At 56.9% G+C, this 14,726-nt stretch overlaps 1 protein-coding gene across 1 annotated transcript; it reads right to left on the reverse strand.

The window, feature by feature from the left end:
- Positions 1-5,288: 5,288 nt before the first annotated feature.
- LOC112545467 (B-cell receptor CD22-like) lies at positions 5,289-14,592 on the reverse strand. Its single transcript, XM_075908069.2, has 5 exons — positions 14,071-14,592; positions 9,243-9,494; positions 8,754-8,897; positions 6,795-6,841; positions 5,289-6,103 (listed from the first exon to the last, which is right to left on the reverse strand). Exons 1-5 carry the CDS (start codon positions 14,366-14,368, stop codon positions 5,924-5,926), a joined length of 921 nt encoding a protein of 306 aa, XP_075764184.2. The 5' UTR covers positions 14,369-14,592; the 3' UTR covers positions 5,289-5,923.
- Positions 14,593-14,726: the final 134 nt, after the last annotated feature.

Consider the following 14,726-nt stretch of genomic DNA (forward strand, 5'->3'; position numbering starts at 1 on the left):
CCCAATGTGGGTGACCGAGTTACTGACGGTCGCTTTGGCTTCCGGAGCGGTGGAAGTGCCCTAAAAATATGGGGGTCCCAGGCACCCTCCTATGCCATGCTCTGAGGCCCCACCCCTTCTCCCTGAGACTCCGCCCTCAACCCCCCTTTTCCCAAGACATCACCCCGACTCAGTCCTCTCCATCTATCTCCTCATCACTCGCCTGCACAGATGGTTAAAAAGTGGGGGTCGTGACCCCTGAGGCCCCCCCATTCCAGTGCCCCTGGCTGGATTGTCCCTTGCTGGGAATGTCTTGAGCCAGAGTGGGAGTTTTGCTAACAGGAAGAACTGGGGGGGGGGTGCCTCAGGCAGGACACAGGACAGGAGTGTCTGTCACCAGGCGTCCTTAGATCCCAAAGGCCCCTCTGATGGCAGCTGGGCTCACTGGGAAACAGGTTGAGCCCAGCTTGGGAGCGTCACCTTTGAAATGCTCTCAGTCCCGTCCCCCGTCCCCTAATTAAAATAATTGAGAACTGAAATAAAAGTCAGACACTGGGCAGGTAAATGAATGAGCCCTTGATTGGACTTCTGCAATCCACGGGCATATTCTTGCAGTCGGAGGCAATCCCAGCTGGGATCAATCCGCCGTAGCCCCATTGGAGTGAATAGAGGGGATCTCAGCTGACTCACAGGGCTGTGGATCCATTGGAGTCAATGGGGCCTGTTCCCAACTGGGTGAATGGGCCGTAGCTCCATTGGAGTGAATGGAGCAGACGCTGTCTGGGCACAAAGCTGCAGAAAATACAGATTTTTGTCTTTAAAAAGAGTCACTTTCCCACAGTCAAATGAGAGGCAAGTTTCTTAACATTGCACTGAAAACAGGCTCCAGCCCACAATAGAAGCCTGTTGCTGGGAGAGGAGCCAGCTGCCCTGAGTGTGACCAGCACAGCAACACGCCTGAGTCTGCAGACAGCCTGAGCCCGTTGCTCACCCCTAAGGGGAATTCATTCGTAGCCCGTCTGCTCTGAGGCCCTGCAGCCCACCAATCGGCTCTCTGAGGCAGGAGGGGGAGAGCACCCCCACCCGGGCACAGACCCCTGGATGCCCAGGCACATACCAGGTCCCACTCTCCCACCAATGCCCCTCCAGATGGAGGGAATAGATCCTAGAGGTACAGCAGGGAAACAGGCAGTGTCAGCCCTGCCTGATTTGGGCATGATTTCTCTCGCGAAGTTTTGGAAAGTCACATCGGAATCATTTGCATATTCAAGGAAAACTGCACAAAGGTGGGGAAGGGGTGGGAGGAGGAAGCATTTTCTGGGCTCAGAAAAAGTTCAAGCCCCTGAATATACTTTGGGGCCTGATGTTTGGATTTCCAGTGACTCACCCCCTCCTCACCCCACAACCCAAACCCAAACCAAACCAAACCAATTGTCCAGTGAAATGAATTACCCTTCTGTGCAAAACTGCCCAAAACTGGGGGCGGGAGGAGCTTTTTGGTTTGTAGCTTTTTCTTAAGCAAAATCTGGGACATTTCACCTCAACAGTGACCTCACGGGGGTGTGTGTGTGTGTGTGTGTGTGTGCCCTGCTGCGCCCTGCTGGATGCGTTGAACCCTTACCACTGCCCCCTGCAAGAGAGAACAGGGCTGCGTCTACACCGCAGGCTTCTTGTGCAAGAAGCTTTTTGATCTTCCACAAAAACTTCTTGTGCAAGAGCACGTCCATGCTGCAAAAGTGCATTGGAAAAGCAATGTGCTTTTGCTCAAGAGAGCATCCAGTCTGCATGAACACTCTCTCGCAAGAAAGCTCTCATTGCTCTGCACAGAATGGCCACCAGGGCACCTTCTTGTGCTTATTTCGATAGGCTGTTTTTGTGTGAAACCCCCCATTGCCCATCCACACACACTGTTTTGGACAATAACTCTTGCGCAAAAAGAAGAATACCTCTACCACAAAAAACCCTCTGTTCTGTCGATTCACTGTAAATTGTCTTGCGCAAAAACGTGCTTGAGGTGTGGGCGCGCCGCGAGTTTTTGTGCAAAAACTCTGCAGTATAGATTTAGCCTGGGTCAGTCCTCTTCGGTGTGAGTGAGTCAGCACATTGCTTCTGCTACCTAGAATTGGTACTTCCCAATGTGTCAAAGGCCCTGTACTGCTAAGTGATAATGGAGTTTTTCCTTTAACATCAGAGGAGGTGAAATAACTAAGGCGCCACACAATGGAAAAGACAGACATTGAAGACAACATTACAAGTGTCTAGGAGCTAGACTAATGCTCCACTTGAAAAAATGATACCACCGCCCTCCCTGCACTCAGTTTGGGTATCTAGTCTCGGGCCGTTCCACAGACCTTGTCTTCCCATCTGGCCCCAGTCCCCACACTCACACTGGACTTGTATCTGCAGCGCTGGGGATGGGACCGTGCGTATTTCATTGGCAGCCTGGGAGAGATAGGAACCCGAATGCTCGTCCCCCTTGGCTTCACCTTCAGCCTGTGCTCCGGTTCCTGGTGCAGCTGCTGTCCATTCTCACTCCAGTTATTCATGCCTCCACCCTGCTCCTGCAGCACAGCGCCCCCTGGTGCCTCCACCCTGCTCCTGCAGTCCAGTGCCCCCTGGAGCCTCCACCCTGCTCCTGCAGCACAGCGCCCCCTGGTGCCTCCACCCTGCTCCTGCAGTCCAGTGCCCCCTGGTGCCTCCACCCTGCTCCTGCAGCACAGCGCCCCCTGGTACCACCACCGCTGCAGTACAGCGCCCCCTTGTGCCTCTGTGCCACTTCTACAGTACAGCACCCTCTGGTACCTGCACCCCACCCAGCCTGCAATGCCCCCCAGTGACCCCACCCTTCCCCCTGCAGCACACCATCCCAAAGTGCCTGGGAAAGATTGCATCTCTCCAGGAGCAGAGGTCTATTGATTGGGCCCCAATGCCTCAGCAAGGCATAGGGGTGCTGTGCTCCAGGGGACTGGGGGCCCTTCCCTGGTAGGCAGGGCTGGCCCAGGTACACAAGCCTGGCATAGGGGGCGCTGTGCCCCAGCGCAATAGGAAGGTCACTAATTGCTCAGGATAGCCCAGTCCAGACGTGTGACTGGCCAAGGGCACAGCCTGTAGGAAGCGAGGGTGCCCGGGTAGAGGGGATGGGAGGACCAGACCAGCCCACCTGGAGCCTCAGCCCTGTCCATACAGAGGGGCCCGTCTCTGGCCCAGCGTCTCTGGCCCACGTGGGCACAGAAAGGGTCACAGCGAGTGGCTGAGCAACAGGTCCCTTGGCCCCGCTGGGCTGGGGCTGTTCCCAGGACAGCGTGGACCCTTGGGCTGGGGTTTGCCCCGGTGGCTGTCACCCTGTCCACCCCCGGGAAATATGGCCAGAGGGGGAATCCGCTGTATTCTAAATTCAGCCCCTGGCTTCAGGGGAGTGAGATGAGGAAGCAAGAAACTGGGGGCCCTGGTTTCACAGGCAGATCTGAGCCCCCCTCACAGGGCTGCCCCCGATTCAGTCTATTGGCCCCTCTCTGTGCCTGGCCCAGCCCAGCCGTGGCATCAGCAGGTCTCCTGCAGCAGCAGGATCAGGAAAGCTGGATGGGGTGTTTACAGCACCGCACCACAGACACCCCTCCACGGAACTGGGGAGTGAAGCACAGTGTGATAGGAGCAGGACAAAGCCCCCCGTACTAACCACTAGTCTCCCCTCCCAGCACGGGGAATAGAACACTGCAGACCTGATTCTCAGTCCTACCCCACTCCCCTCCCCAAGCCAGGGTAGAAACCCGGGAGTCCTGCTCTAACCACTAGACTCCACTCCCTTCCCAAACCACGGTAGAAGCCAGGAGTCCTGGCTCCCCTTCCCCTCCTGCTTTAACAAAGAGACTTCACTTCTCCCCAGGGATGGAACCCAGGAGTCCTGGCTCTGAGCCCTCCCCCACTGGGCCCCCATCTCTTCCGAGATCCGGAGAGAGAACCCAGGAGTCCTGGCTGCCAGTCCCTTGCTCTAACCACTCATCCCTACTACTGCCCATGGGGGCAGACAGCACATGCTGGGGGTGTGGTGTGATCGCTGCTCTTAACACCCTCTTCTACACTGTGTCTCTGGCAAGGGGACCCTGCACCCCAGGGATCTTGCTGGCCCCTGTCGCTGATGTGGACTGTTCTAACAGGCAGAGGGACAATTCAAACTGAGCCTGGCTGAGCTCCCCGTGATCACGCGCACCCCTAGGGCCAAATGCGCACAAGTGTTTGGGCTAGGAACTGCCACTGCTTTGTATAAAGGGCTTTTAGAAAAAAAATACCCAGCGCTCGCATTTTATTCCCAGTCGCCAGTGAGGGGGGGGGGGGGGGCTGTTGGCTGATTGACCCCAGCGGAGCTACGGCCCATTGACTGTAGGGGAGCCTGACAACCCCGTCTTGACCAGAATAAGAATGTCTGTGTTGTCCAGCCCTGCGCTGACCGGACTAACGATGGCTGCCTTGACCAACGTGCAGCTTCTAACAAAGCAAGCCAGGCCTGATCCAAGCCTAGTGTTACGTAGGCCAGGCCAAGGAGGGGAGAGCTTTGAGAGTCAGGAGTGCTTTAAACCCGGGTGGCCAACCCAGTTAACAGAGACAAAACAGAGGTGAAAAAAATGCGAAGAACCGCACCAGAATTGTCAAGCAAGGAAACCAGCTTAGGCTTTTTGGCCATATCAGGCTTCCATCAATGGCCACCATCCTGGGTGATATTTTGAATCCACCCTGGTGAGCACAGGGGAGCTGGGGGTGGGGGTCAGGGGAAGGTGCAGGAGTAGCTTCATGAGCCACACTTTTGGGGGGGAAGAGCTGCATGCGGCTCATGAGCTGCAGGTTGGCCACCCATGCTTTCAACAATAGTGCATAGAGAGTATTGGTCTAGTGAACCTACGCCAAGAGCACTGGGGGTGTGTCTAGACTGGCAAGATTTTGCGCAAAAGTGGCCACTTTTGCACAAAAACTTACCAGCTGTCTACACTGGCCGCTTAAATTTGCGCAAGAGCACTGACTTTGTACTGTACAAAATCAGTGCTTGTGCAAATACTATGATGCTCCCGCTCAGGGATAAGCCCTCTTGTGCAAGAATACTTGCACAAGAGGGCCAGTGTAGACAGGGAAGGAATTTTTTGCGTAAGAAAGCTCCAATGGCAAAAATGGCCGCCGGAGCTTTCTTGCGCAAAATCACGTCTAGACTGGCCACGGATGCTTTTGCGCAAAAGCATCCGTGCCAATCTAGACGCTCTTTTGCGGAAATACTTTAACGGAAAAACTTTTCTGTTAAAAGTATTTCCGCAAAATCATGCCGGTCAAGATGCTGCCTGGGAGTAAGCCGGTACTGGTACAGAACAATTCTAATGAGCAAAAATCACCGATGCAGCCATAGAACGATCAATTAAGTAGAGTTTGACTAGCAGGATGTGTCCAAAGAGGGGCATACACATACATAATTAACTGGTAGATTTTACTAGAACGACCAAGTCTTGCTATGGCTATAAAAGCAGGAGTAGAAAAGATAATCGGCAGGAGAGATTGGGTAAGGAGTCCCCGCGACCTTATTCCCTGCGACTAAAAGATGTGCCTGTTCCTACCAACTGATGTGTTGTGGACCCCTCTGCACGTGGGGAAACAACGGGGCCACGACCTCCCGTCTGACAATCATCGGACAATCATAAGGTCTTAGCAGTGAAACTGTGTGTGATTTACAGAAATAAGTACATGTATATCCCTATCCTTAAAATCAAGCATCTTGTGTATTGTCCTAGGTGAAGGTGTTATACTATTGTCTGTGCTATCTCGTGTACTTTGCATTGCTTTCCTTTACTATTCTGTGCATCATAAAGTTAACGAGAATTTATTGGAGGTGTTTTTATTGGTTCCTCTTGTATCCAAAAGCCGAACCACACGACATGACCCCAGCTCAGCCCCATTGACTCCAATGGAGCTACGGCCCGTTGACCCCAGCTGGCGGTGCAGCCCCACTGAGCAATGTTCCCTCTTTGGGTTTAAGGTCCTGGCCGTGCTGAGGGGTTCCTGGCAGCTGGGGGAGCGGCAGAGCACTGCGGGAACCGGCACTGGGAGAGTCCAACTGGCTGTACAGATCCTCCGTCGGTCCTTGGAGTTCCTATAGGGCCCAGACAACCTGTGAGGCAGGGCCAGTGGGCGGTATCCTAGGATTTCCCAGCCATGAGCGCAGTGAGTTTTGGCTTGTGCCCCAGTACTGAGGCCGTGGGTGCTGGTCTGGATGCGCCACCATGGCACCCAGAGCCCACCCTCCCTAGCAAGTGGCAGGGCCCGTTCCTGGGTGCCGGAGCAGACCCTGCCCTCCCCACCTCCCTCCAATGCAGCAGGTTCTGTTCCCAGCCCCAGCTGCCAGAACAGGTCCCAGTCCCCCTGCCACGTGGCAGCCCTGGCCACCAGAGCAGCTCCCCCACCATGTGGCAGGTCTCGGCCCCGCCCCAGCGGCTCCCTCACCACACCATGTCATATGGCCCTGCCCGCCGGAGCCGCCACCTGCCGTGCGAGTGCTGCTGCTCTCCAGAGGAGGTGGCGGGGGAAGATTTTTTTGTGCGTGGCTCCGCAGGCGCACACCTTAGCGGGCACCATCCCAGTGGGGTGGGCTCTGCCAGGTACGGGTGCTTGCTGGACGGGGAAGGTCCCTGAACCGGTAGGAGGACGGGTATGATACATCCTCAGCACCAGTTCCAGCCAGCAGGGAGCAGGTATTTGCACTGTGGGGTGGGGAGGCTGCAGCTGCACACACACCAGCCAGCAGGGGGCGGTGGAGTCGGGGGGGTAACAGACCCCGTGCTCACCTCGTAGGGAGAATCTATGATGGGCCTGCAGGAAAGCTCAACGCCTCCTGGGAAAGGGAAATTTGTTTCTGTCATTAGATCTGGGCCCCCAAACCACCTGCCCCATGAGTCTCCCAAGTGTCTCCCCCAACCCCCCAAACCACCTGCCCCCAAACCCCAAGTGTCTCCCCCCAGCCCCCAAACCACCTGCCCCCAAACCCCAAGTGTCTCCCCTCAGCCCCCAAACCACCTGCCCCCAAACCCCAAGTGTCTCCCCTCAGTCCCCCAAACCACCTGCCCCCAAACTCCAAGTGTCTCCCCCAAGCCCCCAAACCACCTACCCCCAAACCCCAAGTGTCTCCCCTCAGTCCCCCAAACCACCTGCCCCCAAACTCCAAGTGTCTCCCCTCAGTCCCCCAAACCACCTACCCCCAAACCCCAAGTGTCTCCCCTCAGTCCCCCAAACCACCTACCCCCAAACCCCAAGTGTCTTCCCCAGCCCCCCCCCCACCTGCCCCTTTCCTTTAACAGGGCTGCCAGTGAGGGGCCCCCACACCGGAGGAGCTCCCGGAGCGCAGGCCAGTGACACAGAGACAAGCGCAGGAGCCGGGGCCCTTCTCCCTGCGAAGCCCCAGCCATCGCCACGTCTCCAGCTCCGAAGTGATCCCTGCATCTGGCCTGCTGGAGTCCCCCTGGGGAAGTGCCATTCCCACCAGGGCTCCCCCTTTTACCCGGTGCAGGACTGCCCAGAGCACCATTGATTAACCTCAGGAATTGTTAATCCTGGCTTGGTTGATTTAGTTGGGGTTGGTCCTGCCTAGGGCAGGGGGCTGGACTTGATGACTCCTGAGGTCTCTTCCAGCTCTGTGGTTCTATTCTATGTTCTATGATTCTATGTTACTGGTTAGTCGAGTACTCTATAGTACCCAGGGGCGGGGCCGGCAGCCGGTGTGCTCTGCCCCCCTCCCCCTGCCACTCAGCGCTGCTGCCTCTGTATCAGAAGCAGCAGTGCAGGGGGCCAGGTGGGAGGTGGTCTACAAGGAGAGCCAGTTTAAAAACCAGCTCCCCTCACAGACCAGCTGCCTGTTGCCCTGCAGCAATGTGGGGGACAGCAGCTCCTGTCCAGGGGAGGGCTGAGCTCCCGGATCTGGCACTAGGTGGGCTGCCTACCTGCCTACCCAGGCTGCCTACCTGCCTAGCTCCTAATGCACATTAAATGCAGTGCCACAGCAGGGGTAGGCCCTGGACCTGTGAGCTTTTGCTTATCGGTTAATCAATGACAATATTACATCCCTAGTCCCGACGGCTCTGTCTGGCAGCCCGCGGGGACCTCTGCATCCCCTGCCAGAGAGCCTGCAGGGCCCACGCTCCACCACCTGCCTCCGGTCTCTGCGGCTCGGTCAATCCTCCATCCCCTGATCCAGCTGAGCTGTCGGTCTCCACGGCCCATCCCACTGCCCTGGCCAGGGTCACATGGGACACAGCAGGCGAATGAAACATCACAGCCCAGTGACCTAAACCACTGACTGCCCCAGGCCCCCAGCTCCCCAAAGGCCCCCCACACCCCCATTGCCCCAAACCACCAGCCCCAGCCCCTGAATACCCCGTGTCCCTCCCAACCCCCCAATTGCCCCAAATCACTGACTGTACCCCTTGTATCCCCCAAGTGTCTCCCCCAGCTCCCCAAACCAGCAACCCAACCCCCATCTCCTCCAACCCCCCGACTGCTCCAAACCACCAGTCCCCAAAGCACCAGCCTCCACACCCCTCAAATCACCGACAATGTCTCCCCCAATTCACTGGTCACCATCCCTGCCTGTTCCCCAAGTGTCTCCCACTAACCCCCACATCTCCCCGTGTCTTCCACCAGCCCCCCCAGACACCAGCCCCCCTCCCTAAACCCCCTCATCTGTCTCCCCCCCATCACCAGTCCCCTGCCCAGCTCCATCCCTGTTCCCACCCACCCAGCCCCGCTCTTACCTCCTGCAGCCGCCTCGGCTCCCCTCCGGCGCCGGCCTCTCTGGAGCAGGTAGCAAGCCCCCACGTTGACGAGGAGGAGGAGGAGGACAGCGAGCACGATGCAGGCTATGAGGCCGGGGCTCAGACACTGGCACTCACCACCGCCTGAGGGACAACAGGGGCTGGGGTCACCGCCGCTCCGGGACACTCCCCTACAGCAGGTTCCCCTCCCCGGACTCGTCTCCTGGCGCGTCTCTGCCTCACCCTGCCAGCAGTGCCCCCGGAGGAGCTCCAGGGCTGGACCCAAGAGGGGAAATCAAGCTGTGCTGGGTTCCCGCTGACCCTGCTCATGCGCCCCGGGCACGCACCAGCCCTGCTGCCAGCTTGGTGCTGGGGGGCCCTGTATCCCCCATGACCTCCGTGATGACCATCCTCTGCTGGGCCTGCGGGGGGCAGAGTTCCAACCCTCCCCTGCCTGCAGATTTCCTCTCGGGGCCCCCCGGCACTTACACTGCACGGTGATGGTGATGGGGGGGGACTGGGACTGGCCGATCCCGTTGGCGACCTGGCACCGATATTCCCCAGCTTGCTCTGCTGTGATGCTCTTCAGTAGCAATTCCTGCCGGGATCCCTCCAGCTTCTTGCCATTCCAATACCAGGCGTAGGAGATGGGGGCGGGGAGGATGCTACTGTGATCGCACCTTAGTATCACCGAGTCCCCATCTTGCAGGGCAGTGCGCGGCGCGGCCACAACACGGACCCCTTTGGGGGAGAGCGAGACTTGAGTGTGATCAGAGAGAGACAGCATGGGGGGGCCGGGCCCATCGAGAGGGGGGAAAGATGCAGACAGGGGGTGAGGGGCAGGGCCTGGCCCCAGTGGCTCCAGGGGGCCAGAGCAGGAAGGAGAGGAACAGGCTAAGGGGAAGAGATCCCCCCGTAAAAGTCTGGAAGGCCAAGGGAAGGAAGACACAGTCCCTGGACAATATGTGTGTGCGGGAGGTACTTAATTGGGGCTCTGAGCAGGGGAGGGGGTAGAAGCTGCCCCAGAAGTGTCCAGGAACAGAAGGCTGGTGGAAGGGCTGCACCTGGCCCAGTGGGTAATAGGGGTCAGGGCAGGCAGCGGATGGGCTGCGGCCTGGGCAGGGCTGGGGGCCCAGGGCAGGCGTGGGGGGCGGAGATGGGGGCTCACTGATGGCGTCACATTACTGGATTTTAAAGGGAGCAGCCAGATCACTGCTGTACCCCCAAGGGGGTGTTTGCCCCAAAGTCCGTACAAAGGGGGCCATGTGAGGTGTCCAATGAAAGCCTCTGTTCTACTGACTCTATGTGTGCTAGTCAGGGGCAGCCCGTGGCTATAGGCGGACTCAGCCGCTGCCTAAGGTGCCACCACCCAAGGCACCCGATGATGATGTCAGTCCATTGACAGCCGTGCAGGCGGGGGTTAGGGGTCACTCCTGGTGCTAGTTATGTACCTGTGTGATATCTGTATGTGGAGTTATCAGTGTGGACTCTGTGCTCATACCGTGAGTGTTCTCTGCCTGAGACAGAGCAGTGGGCCTGGAATGTCCAGTTAATGATTATGCTAATTAGCACAGGTCCAGGGTCAATGGCTCTCAAGGTGCCCAACACACACCTGAGGAATGTGTTTGGGACCTGCAAACCAGCCAGTATCTAATGGCCGCTGACACGGGACACAGGGATAGGTCACTTGACCATGTGACTGCTAGGAGAGAGATATAAATGCCATGTGGCAATCTCCACCTTGTCTGCAATTTTGCTACTGATGCAGCCTTGCGAGGGACAGCGCGTTGGGAAGGACTGTGGACCAGTCCTGACAGGGGATGTGCACCAGAGACTTTAAAGCCATCAGTTCTAACATCTCTGCTAAGAGTCTGCATCAGGAACTTGCTGATTGGTGCATGTGATGTATTCTCCTTAACTTTACTCTCAACCTTTTCTTTCTTTTGCTAATAAACCGTTAGATTTTAGATTCTAAAAGGATTGGCCCAGCGTCCTCTTGTGGGTAAGATCCAGAGGATAAATTGACTGGGAATCTTTGGCTGGTTTCTTGGGACCGGAAGAACCCCTTTGGGGTAGGTGAGATTGGGTTCTACAACCCCTCATCTGTGTTAAAAGCCCAGGGCTCATTGTGGCACAGGGAGAGCTGGGGTGTCCAGGACTGACCCTTGGGGGACACCACTAGTTACCCCTCTCTATTCTAAAAATTTATCATTTATTCCTACACTTTGTTTCCTGTCTTTTAACCAGTTCTCAATCCAAGAAAGGACCTTCCCTCTTATCCCATGGCCATGTAATTTACACAAGAGCCTTTGGTGAGAGACCTTGTCAAAGGCTTTCTGAAAATGTAAGTGTACTATATCTACTGGATCCCCCTTGTCTGCATGTTTGTTAACCCCTTCAAAGAACTCTAAGGGTACGTCTAGACTACAGGGTTTTGTTGACAGAAGTTTTGTCGACAGATACTGTCGACGAAACTTCTGTCGACAAAGAGCATCTGGACTACATCCAGTTCTGTCGACAAAGCAAGCCGCTTTGTCGACATAACAGTGTGGACGCAAAGGACAGTGTAGATGCAATAATGCCTTCTATCGACAGAACTCTGTCCACAAAAGGCGTTATTCCTCGTAGAATGAGGTTTACATACGTCGACAAAACTGCTGAGTTTTGTCGACGTTATGTCGACATAACTCAAAGGCAGTGTGGACGCAGGTATAGTTTTGTCAACAAAAGTCCACTTGCAATGGGTGCACACATACGCCACCCGCCCACAGGGCAGGTAATCATACATGTTACACTCGACGCAATAAACAGGATAGCCCCCACTCTGCTGCTGGGCTTCTGTCTCCATTTTTCTTATGAATAAGTTTAAGTATAAACTGGGCTTCTTATTACATGTCTGGAATATAGATTATTATAAAAGTTATGTTTAAAGAAGGTCATAAGTCATTAGTGCCCTCTAACCTCCCTCTTCAAACTCCCTGTTAGCTGCTCCTGGTTGCTGACTCACAGGCTTATAAAGCCCTGGTAGCCCCTCCTCCTGCCAGGCTCAGCCAATTAACAGAGGCTTCTAGATTTCAAATCTTTTAGAAGCTCCTTCAAACAAACAAACAAAAGCTCATCACACAGCAAATAACCCTCCCTTCCCCCACACACAAACACACACTCCAGACAGCCACTTACCACAAGGGTCCCCCTATTTACTCCTCTTTTACCTGGAGAACTCCCTCTCCAAACTCCCTATTAACTGCTGTACCCCCAGGGGGGTGTTTGCCCCAAAATCCGTACAAAGGGGGCCATGTGAGGTGTCCAATGAAAGCTTCTGTTCTACTGATTCTATGTGTGCTACTCAGGGATCTGTGTGGTATCTGTATGTGGAGTTATCAGTGTGGACTCTGTGCTTATACTGGGAATGTTCTCTGTCTCAGAGAGAGAACAATGGGCCTGGAATGTCCAGTTAATGACGATGCTAATTAGCACAGGTCCAGGGACAATGGCTCTCAAGCTGCCCAACACACACCTGAGGAATGTGTTTGGGACCTGCAAACCAGCCAGTATCTAATGGCCGCTGACACGGGACACAGGGATAGGTCACTATATCTAGGAGAGATATAAATGCCATGTGGCAATCTCCATCTTGTCTGCAATTTTGTCCCTGCGCTATTGAGGCTTCGGGGGCTTTGGGCAAAACAGCGAAATATTTCAACCCCAAGCCTGAGGCACCCAGGACCAAAGATTTGCTCCCCACGTAGGGGGCCGATTCACGCGGACCTGCTCTCAGCAGCCAGTGCTGCTCCCGGGCAGCAGCCAGCCGCTACCAGCCTGCGCTCAGGGAGACACGGCCCCCAGGCTGGTCACTGTGTCGCTGGTCCGTGCTGTGACCCAGGAGTAGGGAACCTAAAACCCGGGAGCCAGATGTGGCCCCCGCCTTGCCTGGAGCTGGCCCACACTGGCTCTCCTGTCTCCCCACTGCCCCACGTGGGGCTGGAGCACACAAAACCTGCTATCCTGGCCTCCCCCCCCCCCCACAAGGCTCTGGTGTGCGAGGGCAATGTGTGGGGGTGTCATTCCCCTTCTCGGTCAGGGCCACCTCAGCGAGCGTTTGGTTGGGTTTTTTGGTGCTTCTCCCTAGTGCGTGACCGTGGCCCCCAACTGATTTTTCTGTGCGTCAATGGCCCTTGGCCCAAAAAGTTTCCCCATTCCTGCCGTGTAGCTGTTCACGCCCTTCCGGACGCCCTGAGCGAGGCCGCCAGACCCAGGGTCAATGCCCTGGTCTCTGCAGTAGCCCAGGTCGGGCCGGGCTAAGCCAGGGGCTTTAGGGGCTGTGGCTCAGCACCCGGCTCAGGGGGTCCCCGCATAAAGCTCTCCGGAGAGCCCAGAGTGCTGGTCTCATTGCAGGAGCCCTTAGCCCGGGGCCCTGGGCTGCAGCCACTGAACCCCGGCGCGTTCTCCGGCCTGCGGGGGCTCCGGGCGCTGCTGCCACCCACCTGGGCTGGAGCCAAGCACCAGGAAACAGTCCCCGCGTTGCCCTCACCTGCAGGCTCCGCCCCGCCGCTCCCATTGGCCAGGCGATGCAGCGTGGGAGTGGACGGGGGCTGTAGAATGCATGGAGCCACCTGCTCCCTCCAAACATGACCTGTCCCAGGTATGAGCCCTGCACCCCAACCCCTGCCCAGCCCTGAGCTCCCTCTGGCACCTAACTCCCTCCCAGACCCCGCCCTCCAACCCCCCGCCCAGCCAAGAGCTTCCTCCCACTCTCCAACCCCCTTATAGGAGCCACCTCCTGCACCCCAAACCGCTCATTCTCAGCCCCACCCCAGGCAGAGCCCCCATCACTGCCAGACTGCACCCCCTGCCTCAACACACAGTCCCTGCCCTCACTTCACCCCTGCTTCTGACTCCACCCTGGAGCCTTGGGAACCCCACAAAATCCATTTGCCCCAGACCCCCAGAAGAGTTAATCATCATCACCCCTTCATCTGCCCTCAGTGCAGCCCAGAGACGCCGCTCCGGGACACTCCCCTACGGCAGATTCCTCTCCCCGGACTCGTCTCCTGGCGCGTCTCTGCCTCACCCTGCCAGCAGTACCCCCGGAGGAGCTCCAGGGCTGGACCCAAGAGGGGAAATCAAGCTGTGCTGGGTTCCCGCTGACCCTGCTCATGCGCCCCGGGCACGCACCAGCCCTGCTGCCAGCTTGGTGCTGGGGGGCCCTGTATCCCCCATGACCTCCGTGATGACCATCCTCTGCTGGGCCTGCGGGGGGCAGAGTTCCAACCCTTCCCTGCCTGCAGATTTCCTCTCGGGGCCCCCCGGCACTTACACTGCACGGTGATGGTGATGGGGGGGGACTGGGACTGGCCGATCCCGTTGGTGACCTGGCACCGATATTCCCCAGCTTGCTCTGCTGTGATGCTCTCCAGCAGCAATTCCTGCCGGGGTCCCTCCAGCTTCTTGCCGTTCCAATACCAGGCGTAGGAGATGGGGGCGGGGAGGATGCTACTGTGATCGCACCTTAGTGCCACCGACTCCCCTTCCCGCAGGATGGTGCGCGGCACGGCCACAACATGGACCCCTTTGGGGGAGACAGAGACACGAGTGTGATCAGAGAGAGACAGCATGGGGGGCTGGGCCCAGAGAGGGGAAGGATGCAGAGAGGGGGTGAGGGGCAGGGCCTGGCCCCGGTGAACTGGCGTAGTCGGCAGTATGTGCACCAGAGACTTTAAAGCCAGTAGTTTGTGACATCTCTGCTAAGAGTCTGCATCAGGAACTTGCTGATTGGTGCATGTGATGTATTCTCCTTAACTTTACTCTCAACCTTTTCTTTCTTTTGCTAATAAACCTTTAGATTGTAGATTCTAAAGGATCGGCCCAGCGTGATTCTGTGGGTAAGATCCAGAGTTTAAATTGACTGGGAACTGTGGCTGGTTTCTTGGGACCGGAAGAACCCCTTTGGGATAGGTGGGATTGGGTTCTGTT

This window comes from Pelodiscus sinensis, chromosome 22, assembly GCF_052426305.1.
Source record: "Pelodiscus sinensis isolate ZL-2025 chromosome 22, ASM5242630v1, whole genome shotgun sequence".
NCBI classification, from domain to species: domain Eukaryota; kingdom Metazoa; phylum Chordata; order Testudines; family Trionychidae; genus Pelodiscus; species Pelodiscus sinensis.

Bases quoted from the DNA above. Each gene is read 5' to 3' on its own strand.
- LOC112545467 (XM_075908069.2), bottom strand. From the start codon at position 14,368: ATGCTGTCTCTCTCTGATCACACTCGTGTCTCTGTCTCCCCCAAAGGG. The intron at 8,898-9,242 runs GTAAGTGCCGGG...GTTGTCCCTCAG, and splicing joins CATCACCATCACCGTGCAGT to GCGGTGGTGAGTGCCAGTGT. The intron at 6,104-6,794 runs GTGAGCACGGGG...TGGGCCCTATAG, and splicing joins TCATAGATTCTCCCTACGAG to GAACTCCAAGGACCGACGGA.